Source organism: Trachinotus anak, unplaced genomic scaffold (genome assembly GCF_046630095.1).
Source record: "Trachinotus anak isolate AG129_WGS33_773 ecotype Australia unplaced genomic scaffold, CSIRO_AGI_Tana_v1 ptg000025l, whole genome shotgun sequence".
In the NCBI taxonomy this organism is placed as follows: domain Eukaryota; kingdom Metazoa; phylum Chordata; class Actinopteri; order Carangiformes; family Carangidae; genus Trachinotus; species Trachinotus anak.
Genome location: NW_027273876.1, coordinates 16911755 through 16933613, shown reverse-complemented (window position 1 = coordinate 16933613; position 21859 = coordinate 16911755). Strand labels below are relative to the sequence as shown.

Sequence of the window (21859 nt, the reverse complement as noted above, 5' to 3'; positions counted from 1 at the left end):
ACCTCACTAGTTAACTAGTGATCTAAAAATCTTTACTGGTTGAACTAGTGACAGCCAAAATGCTCACTAGTCACACTAGTTGAAGTGTGTTTTGACTTCACTAGTAACATTTTGATCATCACTAATTCACTAGTTAGGCCAAAACAAGCCACACTAGTATGACTAGTGGACATTCTGGCCCTTACTAGTTGACCAGTGGCGCTTTTTGAACCTCACTAGTTAACTAGTAAGGTCAAATCATCATCTACGAGTGTAACTAGTGAGCATTTTGGACTCTACTAGTTAACTAGTAAGCATTTTGAGCCACACCAGTTTGCTAGTAGATCCTAAATAGTCCTTAGCTAGTTAACTTGTGAATATTTTTGCTTTGACTAGTTAACATGTAAGCTGCAGCATGCAGCCACTAGTTTACTAGTTGCGGTTCCTCAGGGCAACATGTTAACTAATGTGAAACATGCAAATGAAGTGGCGGGATAATGACAAAATCCTGAGTCCTAATTCGTTGACATTGTTTATTTTGAATTGGAGAGCCAACAGGAAGCCTCAATTCCCGTTTCTGCCCACCTCCTCATTAGCATTTGGTGTAACTAGTGTGACTAGTGCGCATTTTGGCTTTCACTAGTACAACTAGTAACGTGTTTTGCCTCACTAGTTAACTAGTAAAGTCAAAAGACACTTCAACTAGTGTGACTAGTGAGCATTTTGGCTGTCACTAGTTCAACCAGTAAAGATTTTTAGCATCACTAGTTAACTAGTGAGGTCAAAAGGCTCTAACTAGTGTGACTAGTGAGGCTTTGAGTTTCCACTAGCTCAACTAGTAAACGTTTTACACCTCACTAGTTGACTAGTTACGTCAAAATGTCTCATACTAGTGTCACTAGTGGATTTTTTTGGGCCTCACTAGTTAACTAGTAAACATTTTGAGCCTCACTAGTTAACTAGTAATGTCAAAATATACCTTCACTAGTTAACTAGTAAGGTATAAAAGTCCTCACTAGTGTCACTAGTGTCACTAGTGAGGATTTTGGCTCTCACTAGTTAACTTGTGCCAAAAAATTGTAGGTTACTAGTAAAAATAGTGAGGGGAATAGCTGCTACTAGTTTACATGTCGGAGCTTTTGCAGCTTACTAGTTAACTAGTAAGACTTTGAGTGTTACTAGTTTGGTCCAGAGGGGCACTAGTCTGTAAAAAAGCTGACTAGTTTGGATTTTGCTGCTACTAGTGCAGCTCCTGGCATCACTAGTAAGGAATGTAATGGAACTAGTTCGACAAAAGTGCCACTAGTTGCTTCAAAGGCATCACTAGTAGGAGTTTTTGGTCAACTAGTGTGGCCAAATGTCCTACTAGTGCTGACAAAGGCCGAACTAATGAAGGAAACTGATGCCTGATATCAAGGATATGGAATAAATGCTCAAATGGCTTTCCATAAGCTGTGACCTACACTCAGCACTGAACTTCACCGCATCTGTCAACAAACACCGCACTAATATGCTGGCACCATGTAGACACTGTTTTCAGCTTATGACAACACTGAAGACTAGCTACACAAACAAAGATGGGACAAAGCACACATAGATAGAAGTTTCCATCAGCTTCCACACATTCTTTACTCTTTTTAATATTCATTTTGTTTTAAATGTTTAATATGTTGTTTAATTGATTTATTTTTTTTTTTTTTTTTTTGCGTGAACCTTTTCAAAACTTGTGTGTGATATTCCTTGTCATAAAGTTTTGATTTCTGCATATTTCCAATATCATTTTGAATGGATGTTTGGTGGATAGCTCCAGTTATCTATTGTAGCGAGGGGAGACTCAATTAGCGATGTACAAAAGACGCATGGGTGACGTGGCTCCACATTCTTGGCAAAAGCTGGGTAACTTCTGTGCTGGGGACTGTGAGAGAACCTGCCACTGTGTGTGCCCCTTGCTGCTTTTGTTATAGAATAAATGTGCAGATCCTGCTTCCTGGTGCGATTGATCTTCAGCCTGTGAGCAACCATTCCACAGCTGCTACAATGTGTTTACCACGACCAAACTTCTTTTAAAAAAAAGTCTCGTACAACTTTTGAAAGCATATTGACATATGTAACATTTGTTTAATTCCGGATACATTAAACTTTTAAGCAGACAGCTCGTAGTAGTTGACATTTTTATGCTATAGCTTGTGAAATGACTTATGGCCTTTTCTACAGGCTTTGTAGCATATTCAGGCTTTTTATTCTACAGGTGTAGAATGCATGTACTTTTGAATACTTAAGTATTTTCAAGGCATGTACTCAATACATCTTTCACTCGTATGATATTTGACCAGGAGTATTAACTCCTGGTCAACTAAATCAACATTGCTTCGCTTTTTCTCAATGTTTTGCCCTTTATGTTAGGCTGCGGTTCAAAAGTACAAGTTGGACACAACACCAGACTCAGTTAATGAGGGAGGGGAAGAGCAACACCTTATAGCTTACCATCCATCATGACAGCACCTGTTGAGAGTGATGAGTCCCCCACATTAATGATGAAGGCCTGGAGTGTTTACACTTCCAGCCAGTATGGGGATTGAACCCATGACCTTGGCCTTATTAGCACCACGCTCTAGCCAGCTGAACTAACCGGCCTGCGTTCAGATGCAGTTTGCTCTAGAATAAAGCAGAGACAGAACAAACCACATTCGATCTATTTTGTATGTGTAGTTCAGCGTGATCACCTTGACCTCCTGTGGAGGGGAAAGAGAAAAACTGAAACAGAGAGGTTGTGGCATTCTTCAGTATATTTGTTTGTACGGAGCAAAGCCAGAAGTATTTTCTCAAGCTTTATATCAACACCCAAAGCAACAGCTGACTAATGTAGCTGTAAATTTTGCTTTCTGATGAAAGCAGGGGCAATGTTTCCTGTGTGATTCCTTCAAACACATTAGATAAAGCAAAGCGTAGGATGCAACATCCAACCATGAAAGATCTTGCAGTCAGACACCTTGTCCATTAGGCCACATGGTCACATGACCCAATTTGCAACCTTTCGATAGACCTATGGTTTAGATGATTATGAATTTTTCATCAGCTGTAACTATGAAGGTGGTGTCTGAAGAGAGCGCAAAATAATAGGGAGCTTGCTCAGCATTTCAGAGGGAGTGACATTCTGCAATACATTTGTTTCTGTGGAGTAAAACAGCCACAGTCCTCTCAAACTCAAACACAACAAAATTCTCCAACTCCTGGTAATGACAAACTACTTTGGTATTTTCAATTCTCCACTAAATGGATTTTGTTAATGAATAATGTCAATATTTTAACTGATGAGGAAGTTGGACCATTTATTAGGTGTGTTATGTGATAGCACATTATGTTGACTCCAGCCACTAGGGGTCAGGAGTGCACAGTTTTGCAGTCACTCTGATAATGTTACTTTACTGTATGAGTCTCACAGCCTGCACTTAGTGAAGCGACATAAACCTCTTACAACACAAAACAAAAGGTTTAGATGAAACACTTCATTCATTCATGAGTAGCACTGTAGTGATATTATCTGTAGCAGCTTTAATAATACTATGGTGCTTTCATTAGAAACAGCAGTGGGCTGTAAACAGCAAAGAGAATCTACATTTATTAAGATGATTTCATTTTAACAGCAGCAGCAGTTGTGTCAGATTTAGGGGTGATTAAATTGCTCAGCTCACAGCTCTTTTTTTTTAAACTAATTTTATTTGATTAAATAATTGTGATCAGTGAAGCTTATTATGGTTTCTTTTAGTCTGCTTTTTAACGTTTTGACTTTGCAGAAGAAGGAAACAGCTTTAAGGCAGTCTGTAGGGAACTCTCCATTTGATTTCTCACTGCTGTTTTTCATAAATCAGAATTTAGTCCGTAATCATTGCTGATGAATCTTTTACATTTAGTAATGTCTTAATATGTTAACTGATGAGCATTAAAAAGAAATAGTGAGAAGCTCTAGAGCCTTGTTCGACAGATGGTGAAACTACATCATTACATGAACAATAGGAAACAATAACAACATTAGACCCCGCTGAAGATTTCTTTCCTGCTATTGTAAAATATAATAGAGATTCAACATGGTTAAACTTGACATAACACAACCATAAAAGTCTGGATACAATATTTAATTTGTTAATGAGTAGCAAATAATAGTCTACTACTACTACTACTACTACTGCTGCTAATAACAATAGTAGCAGTATAATTAAAGTGGTAGTAGGATTAGAAGCACCTATAGTTGTACTAAATCTGTTTCAAAGGAAAAAAAACATGGCTGCTGATATTATAAAAGCTATTGTTATACAAAATGTATTAACAATATTGAAAGATTGTTCCATTAAATGGCTTGTTAATCTCACTACACAGGACTCCTGTGTCTCCCGGGATGGGACAAAGCACACATAAAGATAGTTTCCATGAACCTCCACAGATTCTTTACTCTTTGAAAGTCAGGAAGGAGTGTAAACCTTATGACTGAGTAAATACACTAGACCAGAGGTCACTAACAGGCAGACCCATTAACCTACCTATAAATTATTGAGAATTGTTACATTTCAATTCTAATCGGTGTAGCATTTCTAGCCTTCATGGCAGTGGTCATGTGACACTACTAAACCAATCATTGCAACCTCAGTCAGTCACTCAGTGAGACGCAGACACATGGTGAGAGATGACATTGGAGAAATAAGTGTGGAGAGTGGAAGGGGAGGGAGGAGAGGAGAGGAAGGAGAGGGAAAGAAAGAGAAAAGAACACTGTTGAGATGCGTTCAGATTGTTTCTTATAAAAATGGTTGAGACTGTTGGTTAACTCTTAGCAGGGGTGGACAGTAACAAAGCACATTTACTCGAGTACTGTATATGTACTTAACTTGAGTTTTAACTTATGACTTTTACTTCACTCCACGTAAAAGACAGATATTGTACTTTTGACTCCTCTACATTTCTATGAAGTATTTGTTACTTTGATGTAAAGCTTTTAGTCAGTGGAATTTATTTTATTTTATTTTTTAAAATGTGATAGAACATACACTGTTCATTGAAGAAAAAGGAGAAAAACCAATCACAGCCAACCGCTACACTGTCAGTCATGTTGTGATGCTGCATTTTTTAACATCGCAATTTGACCGTGGCAGTGGCCCAATGATGTCCACGTTAGATGAAGATGAGGCAGTGTAACCAGCAGAACCATGGCCTTACTTATGTCCATGTTTGAAATTTTACAAGAACAATTCCTTTCATTTTAAATGTTTGCTGTGTTTACTACGACCAAACTCGATCACTGCCTACAAAAATTGGGAGCATATCATCAATCGTGACACCACTGGAGCACCCATTAACAGAGATGGGTGTTTCTGTTTGTATATTAACTGGCCAGTATGGGGATTGAACCCATGACTTGGCATTATTTGCACTATACTCTAATCAGCTGAGCTAACCGGCATGCTTTTTGACATTATTTGCTCTAGAATGAAGCAGAGACAGAACAAACCACAGTTGATCTATTGTGCATGTTTAGTTCTGTGTGATCACCTCCACCTTCTGTGGAGAGGAAAGAGAAATAGTGAACCAGAGATTGGTTGTTATATTAGAGGACGTGGCATTCTCCAGTACATTTGTCTGTGTGGAGCAAAGCCAGAAGTATTTTATCAAGCTTTCCATCAACACCCAACGCAACAGCTGACTAACGTAGCTGTACGTTTTGCCCCAGTGATGCTGACGAAAGCAGAAGCAATGTTTCCTGTGTGAGTCCTTCAAACACGTTGGATAAAGCAAAGCTTAGGATGCAAGCTTCAACCATGAAGTGACTTGAACCCTCAGTCTTCTGATCCAAAGTCAGATGCCTTGTCCATTAGGCCACATGATGGAATTTCCTTCCTCTCCATGGACCTATGGTTTGGAAGACTATGAATGTCTCACCAGCTGCAACCATGAAGTTGCTGTCTGCAGAGAGCGCAAAATAATAGAGAGCTTGATCAGCATGTAAGAGGTAGTGACATTCTGCCATACATGTTTTTCTGTGGAGTAAAATAGCCACTGTCCTCTCAAGCTTTGCATGAACACACCAGAGTTAATCACACCCTTGTAGGTGTAAGTGTTGTTTCTTTGATGCTTCAACAAGCACATTACTTTGACCTGACTTTGCCTGCTGTTTGCCATTGCCTGCTCTGTCTGCCAAGCCAGAATATAGATGAACTGTTTTGAACTTTTATAGGTGTCACTGAGACATGCTATTGAGTCCTCCTGACCTGAGCCCGGTCACTAATGACCATTTATTAATGACTTTATGAACATGTAGAAGTGCAAAAATGGTAGTCTCCTTCCATTTGTTAATGACAGACTAACATTTGCATCTGCAGACATGAGCGTTTATTAATGTCTTGACTACTAATAACCTGCCAGCCAGATATTTTGCACCACCCACAAGACCCACACAAGTTGTTCTCATTAATGGTTCATAACTGATCTATAAAAGTTGATTGGGCCCTTGCACTCCTGCAAACTGGGGGGGATCATCGAAATGTGGTGCACGTACCCGCACACACACACACACACACACACACATACACACAAAGCAGAGAGGGCACGGGAGTCCAGTAATGCAGTGTCCTCCCCTACAGTCTTGCAGAAGTATGATAAGAGATATGATAGTGCTTGACCACTGGTGGCATTTAGGTAAGGAGGAGGATTTTAAATTGTGTTCTGGATTTTGCAGGGAGCCAATGCGGTGAAGCTAACATGGGAGAGATATGATCTCTTTTCCTAGTTCCTGTCAGTATCCACTGCACCATTTTGTGTCTTTAGAGACGTGTTGAGGCAGCCTAACAGTAAGGTCTTGCAATAATCCAACTGAATAGTAGCAAATGCATAAACTAGTTTTTCAGCACTAGACAACTGGACACTTTCACACTTGTCCATCAAAATGATGGTATTTGTGTGTTTACCAGTGTAAATAAAGTACCGTCTCTGTACACAGCCATGCACTTTTCTGTTCATCTCAATTGATATGACACTGTTGCTTCTCATCAATTGATAGTGTTACATTATACTGTATGTAGGTGAAAATCACGTGTTGTGTTGTTTTAGAAGTAGAAAAGATGTAGAAATAGAAAAAGAAGTTGGGGGGGGGGGGGGGGTAAAATGGTGACAGCAAAGTTATAATGGCTCTAGTAAAAAGGTCAGTCAGCACAGTGTCAACCAACCAGGTTCCTTACTTATTTTATTTATTTATTTTTATTTTTTATTTTTATTTTTATTTTTATTTTTATTTTTATTTTTATTTTTATTTTTATTTTTATTTTTATTTCTTTATTTTTTTTAGTTTTTTTTTGTCTCGTCGGGACCCTGGTTGGCTGTGTCCTCGTCAGGGTCACGCATTCACGCAATGCTCTCACGCCCACGGCGAGGTCCACTGTTGGTGTGGCGGAGGCGGAGCGTTATAGACGAATTTAACACTGACGGCGTCGCTGCCCGAAAATACACTGAGAGTACTCGGGCAGACAAGCCGAGCAGCGAGCGGCCGCGACTTACTCAGACCATCCAGGGGAAAGTAAGACGTTTCTACAGATCTGTTACATTGTCAGTCATTCCTATGCAGATGAGCCAGCGACTTTTTTATGGCGTCTCTCTCTTCCTCTGGAAAGCAGACAGCTGTGTGACGCAGGCGGTCTGTGTCTCTGTTGCTCTGAAACATTCAGAGCCCAAAGCACACGGTTTGTGTGGATTACAGCAGTCCTTGGTTTGAGATCGTGTAGGTTAAGACTAATAATTTCTGTCCATTAACACGTGATTTTTGTGGGTGCTCTTATGTAGTTGGGGTTCTGAGGCTCATCCTGGTGCTAGGCCTGAATTTGTCAGGACTGTCTCCAGGGTTTTCCTGCTGCTGGGAGCAGCTGGGAAGCTATCAGGTAACTTGCGGAGTGCTGTGGTGCACAGTCCTGACAGTCTTATGTCTGCCAGAAAGCAGTGAGCATAAACGGATAGAAGCCAGGCCTGTCGGTTGGTCTTGGAAATGGATGTGGTAGGCTAATCAGAGTTTTATGGTGGAGTTGTGTCATAACTTTAGCCTAAAAACATGAATCCATCTATGTCTCTTTCTCTCTGGATAAGCCGACATTTGTGGGAAAAGAGTGCCCACAAGCAGACAGGCAGTTCTTGTGTGCTGTGAAATATAATCCTGTTGGTGCCACTGACATTTCAAACTGTCCATGTTTGTTCTGGTAAAAGTACAGTTTGTGGTCATGTGTATTTATCCAGTCATAAGGTTCACACTCCGTCCTGATGGTCTAAGAGTAAAGAATCTGTTGAAGTAGGTGGAAACTATCTTTCCTGTCTTTGTTTAGCTAGTCTTCAGTTTTGTCCCAGGCTGAAGACAGTGTCTGCATGGTGCCAGCTCAGTGCTGAGTGTAGGTCATAGCTTTTTGGAGGCTCTCTGAGCCCAATACATAAGTGCTGTAGTTAAGAGCCTAAGACAGAAGAACATAGACTTGGACTGTAAAAATATTGGCAAATGATTTGTTTGACCATGAATGGCTGTTACAAATGACCATTATTCAAAGTTATTATTGTTGTTGTCCATGAAAGAGTTGTTGGAAAAGACAATAAATGAAAGTCCAGGTCCATCTGATTGACAGATTTGTTGTATTTGACAATGAAATCTGTTTCGGCTGATTTACCTCTAGCAGCACCATCCCCAACAGCTAGTGATCTACTTCATTTTTATGAAATATTTGTTATTTTAAACCACAGCTTTTAGTCAGTTGAATGAATTTTATTTTATTTTGGGGAAAAAAAAATCAAAAGAAAATCAGATAGACCATACGCTGTTCATCAAAGGGAAAAAACACAATCACATCCAACCTCTACACTGTCAGTTACAGTTGAAACCAGAAGTTTACATGCACTATATAAAAAAGGCACATAACCTTTTTTTTCCTCACCGTGTAACATTAAATCAGATTAAACCTTTCCTGTTTTTGGTCAATTAGGATTACCAAAATTATTTCTATTTGCTAAATGCCAGAATAATGAGTGAGATAATTTTTTAGACAATTTTTTATTACTTTCTTGAGAGTCAGAAGTTTACATACATTTCATTAGTATTTGGTAGCATTGCCTTTAAACTGTATGACTTGGGTGAAACGTTTTGGATATGCTTCCACAAGCTTCTCACAATAGTTTGCAGGAATTTTGGCCCATTCCTCCTGACAGAACTGGTGTAACTGAGCCAACTTTGTAGGCTGCCTTGCTCGCACATGCCTTTTCAGCTCTGCCCATAAATTTTCAATAGGATTGAGATCAGGGCTTTGTGATGGCCACTCCAAAACATTGACTTTGTTATCCTTAAGCCACTTTGTAACCAGTTTGGCAGTATGCTTAGAGTCATTGTTCATTTGGAAAACCCATTTGCGCCCAAGCTTTAACTTCCTGGCTGATGTCTTGAGATGTTGCTTCAGTATTTCCACATAATGTTCTTTCCTCATGATGCCATTTTTTTTGTGAAGTGCACCAGTCCCTCCTGCAGCAAAACAACCCCACAACATGATGCTGCCACCCCCATATTTCACAGTTGGGATGTTGTTCTCAGCCTTGTAAGCTTCCCCCTTTTTCCTCCAAATATAACGATGGTCATTATGGCCAAAAAGTTCAATTTTAGTTTCGTCAGACCACAGGACATGTCTCCAAAAATTAAGGTCTTTGTCCCGGTGTGCATTTGCAAACTGTAATCTGGCTTTTTTATATTTCTTTTTGAGTAATGGCTTCTTCCTGGGAGAGTGGCCTTTCAGCCCATGTCGGTACAGGACTCGTTTCACTGTTGATAATGACACACTCTTACCAGCTTCAGCCAGCATCTTCACAAGGTCTTTTGCTTTTGTTCTTGGGTTGATATGCACATTTCGGACCAAAGCTCGTTTATCTCTGGGACACAGAGCCCGTCTCCTTCCTGAGCGGTATGATGGCTGGACATGCCCATGGTGTTTATACTTGCGTATAATTGTTCGAACAGATGAACGTGGCACCTTCAGGCATCTGGAAATTGCACCCAAGGATGAACCAGACTTATGAAAGTCCACAATTCTCTTCCTGATATTTTGGCTGATTTCTTTTGATTTTCCCATGATGTTACACAAAGAAGCAGTGTGTTTCAGGGGTGCCTTAAAATACATCCACAGGTGTGCCTCTAATTAACTCAAATGTTGTCAATAAACCTATCAGAGGCTTCCAAAGACATGACATCATCATCTGGGCTTTCCCAAATTGTTTAAAGGCATAGTAATCTTAGTGTATGTAAACCTCTGACTTTGAAGAAAGTAATAAAAATTGTCGAAAAAAAATCCTTTTCTCATTATTCTGGCATTTAGCAAATAAAAATAATTTTGGTAATCCTAATTGACCAAAAACAGGAAAGGTTTAATCTAATTTGCCTTTTTATGTAGTGTATGTAAACCTCTGGTTTCAACTGTATGTTGTGATGCTGCATTCTTTAACAGCTCAATTTGAACTTGACAGTGGCCCTTCAGTGGCTACATTAGATAAAGGTTGCAGGGTACAGATTAGTGAATCAGTCATTCAATAGGCCGTTTGAGTCATTAGGTTCTGTAAATGCACTGGGGAACAATACAACATTGTGTCAGCATAAAAAATGTACTTCTGAAGACTTGCGTAACAAAAATCAAGCCAATTAACAATGTTTTATTAAAAAACAATAAATCTAAGAAGATAACTTAAACGAACAATGGAATGTAATATAAGCAGTGTAAGTGGTGCATAAGTGAAGAAGTTTAAGTTTAAGTGCAATGTTGTATGGTACAGCAACACAAACAACACAAGCCAAATGCCAACCAGTACCAAATCGGACTAGAACCAATAGGGCCAAGGTGTGCTAGGATTGCTGATAAGACCAGGTGCTAATGACCCTTTGCCACACCCACCTCTAGTACCTGCAAAGAAATCAGCCACATAATGCAATCAACAGGTAAAGAGTGGAGAGCCTCTGCCTCCTAACTAGCAAAGGTCTTGAGAAGAATGGAGTGATGTGTATCCAGTATCACTATTTACAGAGTCATCATTCTCTTTCTAGGATATAATGAAAGAAAGTCTAGGAGGCCAGTCCACACCCTAATGACAAAGCAAAGATGGATGCCAAGCAGAAGAAGCAAGAGAGTTCTTCAAGCCGTCTCTCTATGACGAGTGACTTCTCAAAAGAGGAACCTCCATATTTCAGCAATGAGAAAAGGTATGTTTAGAATTAATGTCATTATTGTTCCTCTGAACCATATTTCACTAAACCAGGTATGTTCTTTGGTTGGGATTTGAATTTATTCAGGTACCCCTTACTATTTCATTTCTACTTGCAACACAGTGGCTTCCATTTTAAGAAGCGAGAGAGTTCTTCAAGCCGTCTTTCTATGACGAGTGACTTCTCAAAAGAAGAACCTCCATATTTCAACAATGAGGAAAGGTATGTTCAGAATTAATATCGTTACTTTTCCTCTGTGCCATCTTTCAGGTGTGTCTGAGTTTATTCAGTCTCCCTGTCCTCTTTCATTTCACCTAAAAAATCTTTTTGTGTCCATCTTAGTCCTAAGTGGGGGTGGGATTCTCACCATTCTCTCCTTGTAATTGCAAGGCCCCCCAGACTTTCTGCACCTCTATCTTTCTATTCTCCTCTTCACTAACTAGATGTTGTACTCTGTGTTGGAGGGTTCTCCGGCTTGATCCCCTATGCTGTAAGTGGGCATTAGATTGAAAATGACCACCTATACATAGGTTCATTTTCTGAACACTGACCTGTGCACCTTCGCTTGGTTACCCAGTTCACTTCACTTGAATGAGCTCATGAGGAACACCTGTACACCTGTTTATTCATCTAATCAGCCAATCACATGGAAGCAGTGCAATGGATAAAATCATGCAAATACAGGTCAGGCGCTTCAGTTAATTTTCAAATCATTTGAACTTGGAAAAATGTGACTTTCTGATATTCTGGTATTTCTGGGATTTTCTCACACAACAGTGAAACCCTAACCCAGTAACAGTGAGTTCTGTGAACAGAAAGGCTTTGTTGAAGTTAAAAATCAGGAGAATGACCAGACTGGTTGGGTTACAGAAAGACTACAGTAACTCAGTGTTTCATAACACCAGACTAAATGAACTTAATCATATCATGACAACAATAAATAATCATAAAACGGACAGAAGTAAATCCCTAACCTTATTTAAAAAAAAAAAAACCTTAAATAAGAGCATGCTTTAAAGACACGATATGATCATGTAACTGTAACAACTTTCTGTAAGGCATAAAATCATTCAGAGTTTTGGACATTAATCCAGCATAAAACCATTTTACAGATCTTACCTTTCATAAATTGTACTGTATCACCTCCAGGAGCTCTCCATGTGCTGAGACAGACAGGATGGATGCAAACTACAAGAAGAGACTTGATTTTTTTACCTGCTTGTATTGTACTTGTATTAACACCTCAGCTATGACATAAGCTCAGGTCAAACTGAGTAGCAAAGTAATTACTCTGAGCCATGACTACACACTGACTGCACAACTGACGTGTGGATAGGATAGGGGCCTCACCACCACTTTACCCAGCGGGTGCAGCTGGGGAAAGAAAAAAATCCATGAGGAACTGGACTTGAAGGCCCCCAGTTAATTTTTATGGTCTGAGTGTGTATATATCTGTGACCTGCTAAAAGCTGGTCTGTTTGTGGAAGAGGGGTCCCTTGTCTCTGTTTCCTATCAATTTGATAGTTTGATGGTAGGCAGAGGGAGAATGTGTCAATTTTGCATCCATACCTCTGCATGTCGTTCTTATGAACTTCTTTTAATGGCTTGTGGCTGATGCCCGCCGGGTATGTCTGCTAGTCAACAGGGTATATAAAGCAGAGCATTTTCGAGATGTATTCAGTGTCTGTGTTCACTAACCAGTCTCGGTTTGCTGTATAGTCTTGCATTTTACAGTAAATCTATTTGATTTCACCAGACTCTCTCTCTCTGTCTCAGTGTATTACTTCATTTATAACAAATATTGAGTGTTAGTGAGTATTACCGTATTGTAAGTTATAAGTGTTGTGAGTACTTCTGAAGATCTACTAGCCTATCTGAACAATTTTCTGCGACAAAACCTACATCTTACCAACCTACCAACTTGTCCCTCTCTGAATAGTGATGATCCAATGGCCCCAAGAACAAGTGTTAAATCTGGAGATAAAGAAGCTAGGCAAGAGTTTTTGTCCACTCTTAAATAAGATGAGACACAAAATCTAGCATGCTTGCACAATGACTGATTATCAGACAGATGAACCAAATGCTAGTCTTCATTAGTCACAGTATGGACACAATTACTTTTCAGTTTTTGGATAGTATAAGTACAATTATAACAGTATAATTGTGTATTTCCCTTTTTTTTGTTTACAGGAACATGATACCTGTCTCAACACAGTCTCCTGCCGGTGGGCCACAGGTATGTTACAGCTAATTTATCTTAATTATAGTAGTTTTTGTTTGGAAAGAAATATCAAAATATCCAACATTAATTTTCCTTTTATTTAACCCTCTTGGTGTACAGGCAGAGTATGAGCTCAAACTTCCACCACTGATGGAGGATTGGACCAAAGAACATGTTAAAGACTGGTTGATCATTAGACTTAGAGTACCACAAAAAATCGCACAAGATCTCTATGACCAAGAGTTGTCAGGAGCTTGCTTGGTCTCCTATGAGAAAAACGACTTGTTAGAACTAGGTGTTCCACCAGCTCCAGCAATACAAATCATACGACAAGTGGAGAGGTTCCAGAGACATTCAGAGACTTTTGAACCTCATGTGAGAATGCCAAGGAGCAATTGTGAACTCAGCAAAGGTGAACTGTGGAAAAGTACAGAGATGGTGGTGGTGTCAGGAAATATGGATGAATCTATGGAAACTGAAACAGTGTCATCAGATTCAGGAATTCAGAGTCTAAGCTCCACAGTCCAGATGTTGCAGATAGCAAGAGACAGAATAAAATCTATAATAGATCAAAACACAACAAATGATATGCAATTACATACTGAAATTACTGAGAATGCAACATTTCTACAGTTAAAGAGGCCAATATGTGAGATCCGGCCCTTTGACAAAGGCAACTCCAACATCTTCTACATAGAAAATGACATTCTTCCTCCTGTAGCCGGTCCAAGTAATCTCCTTGATCCTGTGCACGAGTACCAGCTTCTGCCTAGTGCAAATGAAGCCAGTGAAAGAGAGATCCTTTATGAATTCACAAAAGAAGTATTTAGCTTTGCTGCAAGTTGCATGAATTCACGAACTAATGGCACAATTCATTTTGGAGTGCACAACCAGCCGGAACAGGGACACGGTGAAGTAGTTGGACACAAGATCACCTCTTTCAGTAAGTATAATGAGGCGTTTGAATCATGTCTGAGTGAATACTTCGAAGAACAACATGTAAATGTTGCCAGAATGTGCATCAGGCCTCCAAATTTTGTACCAGTTCACTCTCAAAATGGAACAACTTTAAACAAATGGGTGATTGAGGTTGATGTAATTCCAATATATGCAGAGACACAGCAGAATATTTTCTATACTCTGTTGGGTATTGCATCAGCAGAAAAAAAACAACAATGCAAAACTGAATGTCTCTTTGTGCGGGATGGCCCAAGGTCAATCAACATTTTAGCTGATACTAATCCTCGAATATGTCAAGAGAAGATGAAGGGGCTGGCTGATAAAGTCCAGTGTTGGGCCTCAGCACGAAAAGCTGCAGAGGAAAAGGAAGAAAAACCACCATCCCAAAGCCATCAGGGTCAACGGTTAAAACAGCTGATAACTCGTGGAAGAGATGCATTCGAGAATTCCCTTCAAGCTATTGTTGTCACAGACAAATGTCATTCAAACCAACTGGAGCACTTGGATTTTCTGAAAGAGATGAAGTTGTTTGCAGTACTCGATTTTGATCCAGAGTCTGATGTGAATGGAACATGTAATTTTTACAGAAGAGATCACATTGCCAATCTGCATTACCCATGCATGTACACCACTCAGGACAGTGTAACTGCGGTCATTAGAAAACTGAACTTGTTTAAGCAAACAAGTTGGATTTTCTGCAATGGGCGTGTGAATGAAGAGGATGAGACAGGCAAGCCACTAACACAAAGTGAATGGCTTAAAAAACGATCAGGTGATGTTAACAACATGGTTTCATTGCTTTGCAGCCCAGATTTGCTTTCCAAAGACAGACTCGTGGTGTTCATTCTACACTCAGCAGTAACTGACATCTCAAGCCCTATTTTGGAGACCTTCTGTGCAATCTATCGCACGCTGGAAGGTGCTGACAATATGTTGTGCATCTGCAAAAACTCCAACGTATTCAAGCACTGGCAGCAGCTGATTGAGTTTCGCTGTAAAGAGGACATCACCAGTAAATGCATCTATGAACTGAGTCTGAATGAAATATCAAGCACTATCAAAAAACTTAGAGAACCCCAAACACAATCTTCCAGGAGATTCTTGCCATCCACAGGTTCAAGTTCCGTCCTGCTGGCAAAAAAAGATGAGGAGCTTATGACTGTTTTGGACATCTTATGTGAAAATGAATGCCAAAACACTGAAATCGAAACAAAGGATTCCTTTCAGGAATTCAAAATGAGAACAGAGGAGGACTTTTATAGAGGAGGACAAGTCTCATGGTGGAACTTTTACCTTTCTGAGATGAAAGGCAGCCTGCCATTCATCAAACGAGACAAATTCAATGAGCTATCTGACCTGATCACACCTGTGACAGGCTACACATCTCCATGTGTCATGATCAATCTCTTCCATCACCCTGGATGTGGGGGAACAACTCTGGCGATGCATGTTCTTTGGAACTTGAGGCATAAATTCAGATGTGCTGTTGTTAAAAATAACATGGCAACAAATAATGAAATTGCAGCCCAAGTCATGAATCTGCTGACATATGGCAAACAGGAGCAGCCAGGATATACACCTGTTCTTATCTTAGTGGACAACCGGGATGATGTAGAGGACCTAAAGCAGTGCATCCTTGCCAGTGATGGGAAGCGACATAACAGTCTAATGGTAATCATTCTGAACTGTGAGAGAACCCAGTTCCCTGCTGAGAGGTCCAACAATAGCCGCATTGCAAATGTGTTCATCACCAACAAGTTGTCCACCAAGGAGCAGAGTTTGTTTTCTGAGAAGCTTCAACAGCTCAAGGACCACCATGAAAAGCCAGAAACTTTCTATGCCTTCATGATCATGACAAATAATTTCAGTGAGACTTACATCATCAATCTGGTGAGCAACATTGTTAAAGATCTTGACACTACTACCCAGCAAGGGAGGCTTTTTTCCTTCCTAGCTTTGCTAAACACCTATGTCAATGGATCCCACATGTCACTCTCTCTTTGTGAAGAGTTAGTTGGGATAAGGAGTGCTCTGTGGAAGCAAGAAACTCTTGATGAGAAAATGAATCCCTATTCCACACTGATGATCACTTTCACAGTTGAAGAGCATGGCACCTATCAAGCAGTACGATTCTTACACCAAATGATTGCAAAGAAGTGTCTTGAAATCCTTACCCAAGAATACAAGCTTTCTCTGGCTGATATAACTACTAATGTTTTGCACTGTGACAAACTCTACAAATCATGCATGGGAAAAGACTTCCTAGTCCAAAACATCCACAGCATGCTCATCACACGTCACCGAAAAGAACAAGGAGATGACAAAGACACTTTGTTTTCTCCATTGATTGAAGACATACATGAGGAGGAAGGACCTCAAAAAATCAAAGAAGTCCTAGAAAGAGCCACTGAGAGGTTTGACAGAAGTGCAACACTGCCACAAGCACTGGCAAGACATTTCTGCTTGAAAGAGGAAGACTTTAAATCAGCCCTTAAGTGGGCTTTGAATGCACAAGAGAAAAATTCAAATTCCTACATTGCAGATACAGTCGGACAAGTGTACAAGAGCCACCTGAAAAAGGAAATTGAACATTCTAAGGTTGTCACTCCCGAAGCACTGGAAACATGCCTTACATTAGGATTCAAGGCTGTAAAGGCATTCCAGGATTCACAGGAGCTAGCCAAGAAAGATGAACAAGTAGATCCCTTTGATCTTCACACCAAGAAGAAACCAAAGTCCTACAATATATCAGGCTATGTTGGAGAGACAGAAGTCATGATGATCCTTCTTGATGTCATTAAAGATCTTCCTCTATTTGCTGTCAGTGACAGACATAAAAGAGATCAAATGCTCCAGTTTCTTAGAGATCACCACCCAGTGAGCAGTTTATATGATCCCAGCAACACGACTGTTAACCAGTTTGTGGCTGTCCTGGCAGAACATGAGAGATTTCTGAAGTCCTTGAAGCCAAGGCTGAAGGAAATTTTCTCCTTTTTTGAGACCTACTTCCTATACCTAAAGCCTAGGTCAACGGAAAGGGAAACAGCTGATGAAAGACACAAACGAAAGGTGTCTGAGTACTTCAGAAAGTATATTCAAATATTCAGTAGCTCAGAAGAGGAGAAAGCATCTGAAACAGCCAGTAAACCCAAACTGAGTCTCCACCAGACAATCGTGGACCAGAGGTGCTATCTGGAAATGAAGCGAGCAGACTCATTTGCTGGACTTCTGCAGTGCTTGAATGACAAAAGTGGAGTGGAAATGGAGCACATTCTTAAAAAATGGCAATTTATATTTGACAATTCAGCCAGGGGAAGTGTTACAGATACAGTCAACTTCATTCTGGCAAACATAGTTCTGCACAACATCAAGCCCTCCTCTACATTGCTGAAAAAATATGAAGACTTGGTTGACCTTTTGAATGAGGAACTGCAAAAGGTGGGTACTCATTCAAAACTGACGGAGCTGTACTACCTCTCCATGCTGCTCATGTGGCCTGCACAAAACCAAAGGCTTGAAAACTGTAGAACCTATAAAGACATCAGCACGTACATCACATCAGCCAAGAAATCTTTTCATCGACGCTTCTCTCACATGTTTCCAGTAAGAAGTGCTATTGCTCATTTCTTCCTTGGGAAATCCAGTGGACTCAGGCGAATAGTTTCTAAAGTGAAACTTGATCAAATTTTGGTCAGTGTTTCAAAAAAGGACGACTCTCGCTGTAGCCAAAGTAGTCAGTCACGAAACCTGCACCATCTCTGGCAGAGTGGTGCAGCATGGAACGAGCCAGAGGTCCAGAGGAAGCTATTAAGGGTTAAAGGGAAATCAGAAAACGGTGACATTTATGTCAACTATGGTGGAAACGTAAAAATGCTGATACGTCCTGTTTATCTGGGTGATATCCGCAGTGGATACAGCCGGGAAGACGTATCCTTCTATCTTGGATTCACCATGGAAGGTCCAGTGGCCTATGATATTAAGTATGAAAATGACCAATGAGAAAATTAAACTGGCAGATTAGAACAGTTGTTTACATGAGTTTACATGAAGCAGATGGGCAAATAAAATACCCAAAGGCAATGCAAAAAACATTTCATGATAATGAGCTAATTTTACAGTAACATAAACACATGGACATAAAAACACTGAATCTCACAGATTAGAAACCTACATTCATAATGTCATTGACCAAATGTCATTTCAAAAAAGAAAGAAAAGAAAGAGGTGGTGTGCTCCTCCAAACTAATGCGTGCATCTATCTATTATCATTACTGACTGAAGGAACACTAAACGTTGCTTCGCTGATATTGGATACACTTTTTTTATTTTTTTATTTTGATTTTCATTTTTGTGTCATATTCTTATATCAAGAGTTTTGGTAAAGTGGTCATACATTTAACATCAGTGATTCTCTTACTTTCAGTTAGCCTGTGAAAAAAATGCTGGCCACGTAAGAGTACATAGTTTCAGCTCCTAGTCGGGCTATCACTGACATTGTTAAGAGATATTCAAGGTAATTTTTATTTTACCGGTGGATGCATTATATTTGTCATCGAGAAAAACATTTTTAAACATTTAGGATCTGTGCATAGTCTTTTCTCACCATAATAATAGTCTAATAAGCATATTTTACTAAAACTGAGATGGAGGTCTTAACCTATAGTGTTATGTCACATTTATCTCTGCTCAGAGTCACAATTTGCTTGATGAAAATGTTTTAAATGGATGTTTATATAACTTTTGTCAAATTCACAGATGTGCATGTAAACTTTTGATGTAATGATATGATACAGATCTTTTTGTCAAAGCCTTTCAAAAATTAAAATCCTGATGAAAAAAACAAATAGATTTTTGGGCATGAGAAATTAAGTTAATGTAGTAGTTGTCATAAAAAAATGTCTGTCAGTTTGTGGCCATTGAGCTCTGCCAGTATTGTTTTAGGTATTCAGTTCACCTCCTTCACCCACAACAAAAAAACCTGGAATTACCGCTGTGCAGTTTTGTGCCTCCTCCACTCAGACTAGTTTCAGACTACATCCCTGTTTATCCAGAGTCATATAAAATAATAACCAATTGTGTGAAATTTTTGTCATAATTTCTGTGCTAGGCCTTGAGTAATGGCTAAAAAGTGATGTGAGGTCACACTGACCTTGACCTTTGACCTTTGACCTTGAAAGTTGAAGAAGTTCCTTCAAAGGATTGCTGAGATATCGAGTCCATGAGAATGGGGTGGACAAACAACCCGAAAAACAATATGCCTCCAGCAAAAGAACACTTGCACTGCTAGTTTTTTTAAATTTTATTTTAAAACTATTGAAGAAATATTTTTGTACTGATGCATTCTGATCTAATGCAACACATAATGTGCTCTATTCTTAAAAGTGGTTTAAAAGCTGTTGGCTGCTCCATAGTTGATTGAGACAGCTTTAGGCGGGAAGAATATTGGACAACATAATAAAATATAATACTGTACATTTTGATTTTCATTGACTCCTAGTGTATTACCATTACTCCATGTCCACTATAAAAATGTTGCTTCTCTCAGCCTGTTGCTGTTTCATTCTTCTCTGTGTCTCCATGTGTCTCTCCCACATCTGCTTGGAGCCAGTAATGTCATCAGCAGGTAGTTGGTGCGCGTCTGGGTGCTCGTAAAAACCTTGCCAGGTTCTTTAGCTCTCTCAGGCAAACTCACTCTCAGCAGCTTTCTCAAGATCTTATTCTAATTGTCGAGCACCACACAAGTCCAATATTCATCCTATGGCACTGGAGGGGGCTGGCTGTGATTTTGTATAAAAAAATCTCCACATCTGTACTCAGACTTGCAAGTGAATTGAGATGTGTAAACAAATCTGTAAATGTAGTGTATCAGGGGTTCAATGTGGTTGAAGCTGAAGTATGAACCATGACATTAACTGTGTTACATGATACAGCATGTGAATTACAAAACACGGTTGTTCTTATTCAGGTGAAAAGAACTGAAAGACAAAAACAAAAAGTACTTTTTGAAACTGTGATGTCATTTCAGATATTCAAAATCCTGAATGCCTTTTCATCCTCCCAGGGGAGACAGGTGTCCCAATTCCATGCTTCCTTCTAACTGTATAGCCAGCATTGTCATGGTATATTGTCATTGGTATATTGTACACTAATCACACTGCCACCTTGGAAAGCTATTCTCAAGAAAAATCTAAGTGTTTCTCAAAGATTTAATATTTCAGTGATGTCTCACTCTCCAAAAATGTGTTTGACTGCGTTTCAGCTGCAAACAGTTCCAACATTTCCTCTGTGCATTGCACTGGGGGACAATGTACAGCAACAGCTCAACAAACTGCAACAACTGCTTAGAATTACTCTGTAATGTAGAACTGGGATACAGATTGTGAAGACCCCAGCTCTTTTGGCTGCTGGGCTGGCTGCTCGTCTTTGTCCGTGTTCTGTGTTGCAGATGCCCAGTAGGTGTGGCTGGGTTACTGGTTATGGGAACACCTGGGCCCGGTGTTATAAATACACACCCTTACCCATGCCATGCGAGAGAATGAAAGGATAAACTTTGCTCCTGGTGCTCCATGCTCCTTTTTGCTTTTCTTTTTTCCCTTTCTATCCTTTTTACCATCCAACACTTCACATCATATTGTTCCACTCCTACACCACTGATTTGCTGGCTGCCACATCCTATAACAATTTTTGACATTTCTATTCTTTTTTGGTTAGATTTAAATAAATTGGTGGTTTCCTTGTGTCACCTCCCATTATTTGTCATGGTTTTTGAGCCAGTCATGAGAAGATGTGCTCTGAACCCGGGAACTGAAATTGTATTGGAAAAAAAGATATATATAATAAGATTGAAAGTGCATTGTCAATTAATTAGCATGTGCTTTATTGAAAGCCTTGATTTTTCAGTACACCTTCAAATGCTAGTATTTCCCTTTCAGTTCAGGTTCTGTCTTCAATGTCAAAAAATCTGAAGTCACTCTCTTACTTCCATAGTTGTTTGGATGTTTGCTCTCTTACATAGTAACAAATGTTAGTAACTCATTAACAAATGGTTGTAAAAATGAGATACCACAACACATCAAGATGGATGGGGGAATAATCAATCAGTAAACGACAGGTCGCAGATATCTGAAAAGCAGGAAGAAGAATGGGTGAGCAGTACACCAAGTAAAGGAAGGTTACCAATTGTAGAAGATACCAACCGGCAAAATAATCTCCATTTCCACTCCATTATCCACTGTGAATAACAATCTGGTAGCATTTGTTATATTATCCGAATTATTATTATGAGGATGGCTGGTGATGGCATGTCAAATGTTGAAACTGAGAAATTTTATTGTTTTATGAAAGAAATATGCTCAATTTGAATTTGATGCCAGCAACACATTTCAGAAAAGTTGGGACAGGGGCATGTTTACCAGTGTGTTGCATCACCTCTTCTTTTAACAACACTCTGTAAA

The 21859-nt window shown here is 39.6% G+C and overlaps 1 protein-coding gene and 1 non-coding gene across 3 annotated transcripts; one reads left to right on the top strand and one right to left on the bottom strand.

The window, feature by feature from the left end:
* Positions 1–2539: 2539 nt before the first annotated feature.
* Positions 2540–2613, bottom strand: trnai-aau (transfer RNA isoleucine (anticodon AAU)). The gene has a single exon. It is a non-coding gene; the product is annotated as a tRNA-Ile (tRNA).
* Positions 2614–7399: 4786 nt separating this feature from the next.
* Positions 7400–19949, top strand: LOC139608673 (sterile alpha motif domain-containing protein 9-like). 2 transcript variants are annotated; one of them, XM_071462641.1, is made up of 5 exons: positions 7400–7534; positions 11066–11221; positions 11348–11446; positions 13415–13460; positions 13566–19949. In XM_071462641.1, the coding sequence occupies exons 2-5, from the start codon at positions 11121–11123 to the stop codon at positions 18402–18404; spliced, it is 5085 nt and encodes a 1694-aa protein (XP_071318742.1). In that variant the 5' UTR covers positions 7400–7534; positions 11066–11120; the 3' UTR covers positions 18405–19949. The 2 variants fall into 2 exon arrangements, with proteins under 2 accessions (XP_071318742.1, XP_071318743.1); XM_071462642.1 differs by lacking the exon at positions 7400–7534 and adding an exon at positions 7719–7735 and having other exon boundaries at positions 13566–18558.
* Positions 19950–21859: the final 1910 nt, after the last annotated feature.

What these genes read in the sequence shown, in the direction of transcription:
- LOC139608673 (XM_071462641.1), top strand. Translation starts at nt 11,121, where the DNA reads ATGGATGCCAAGCAGAAGAAGCAAGAGAGTTCTTCAAGCCGTCTCTCT. An exon ending in TATTTCAACAATGAGGAAAG is followed by an intron (nt 11,447 to 13,414) that starts GTATGTTCAGAA and finishes TTTTGTTTACAG; the next exon opens with GAACATGATACCTGTCTCAA. An exon ending in CTCCTGCCGGTGGGCCACAG is followed by an intron (nt 13,461 to 13,565) that starts GTATGTTACAGC and finishes CTTGGTGTACAG; the next exon opens with GCAGAGTATGAGCTCAAACT.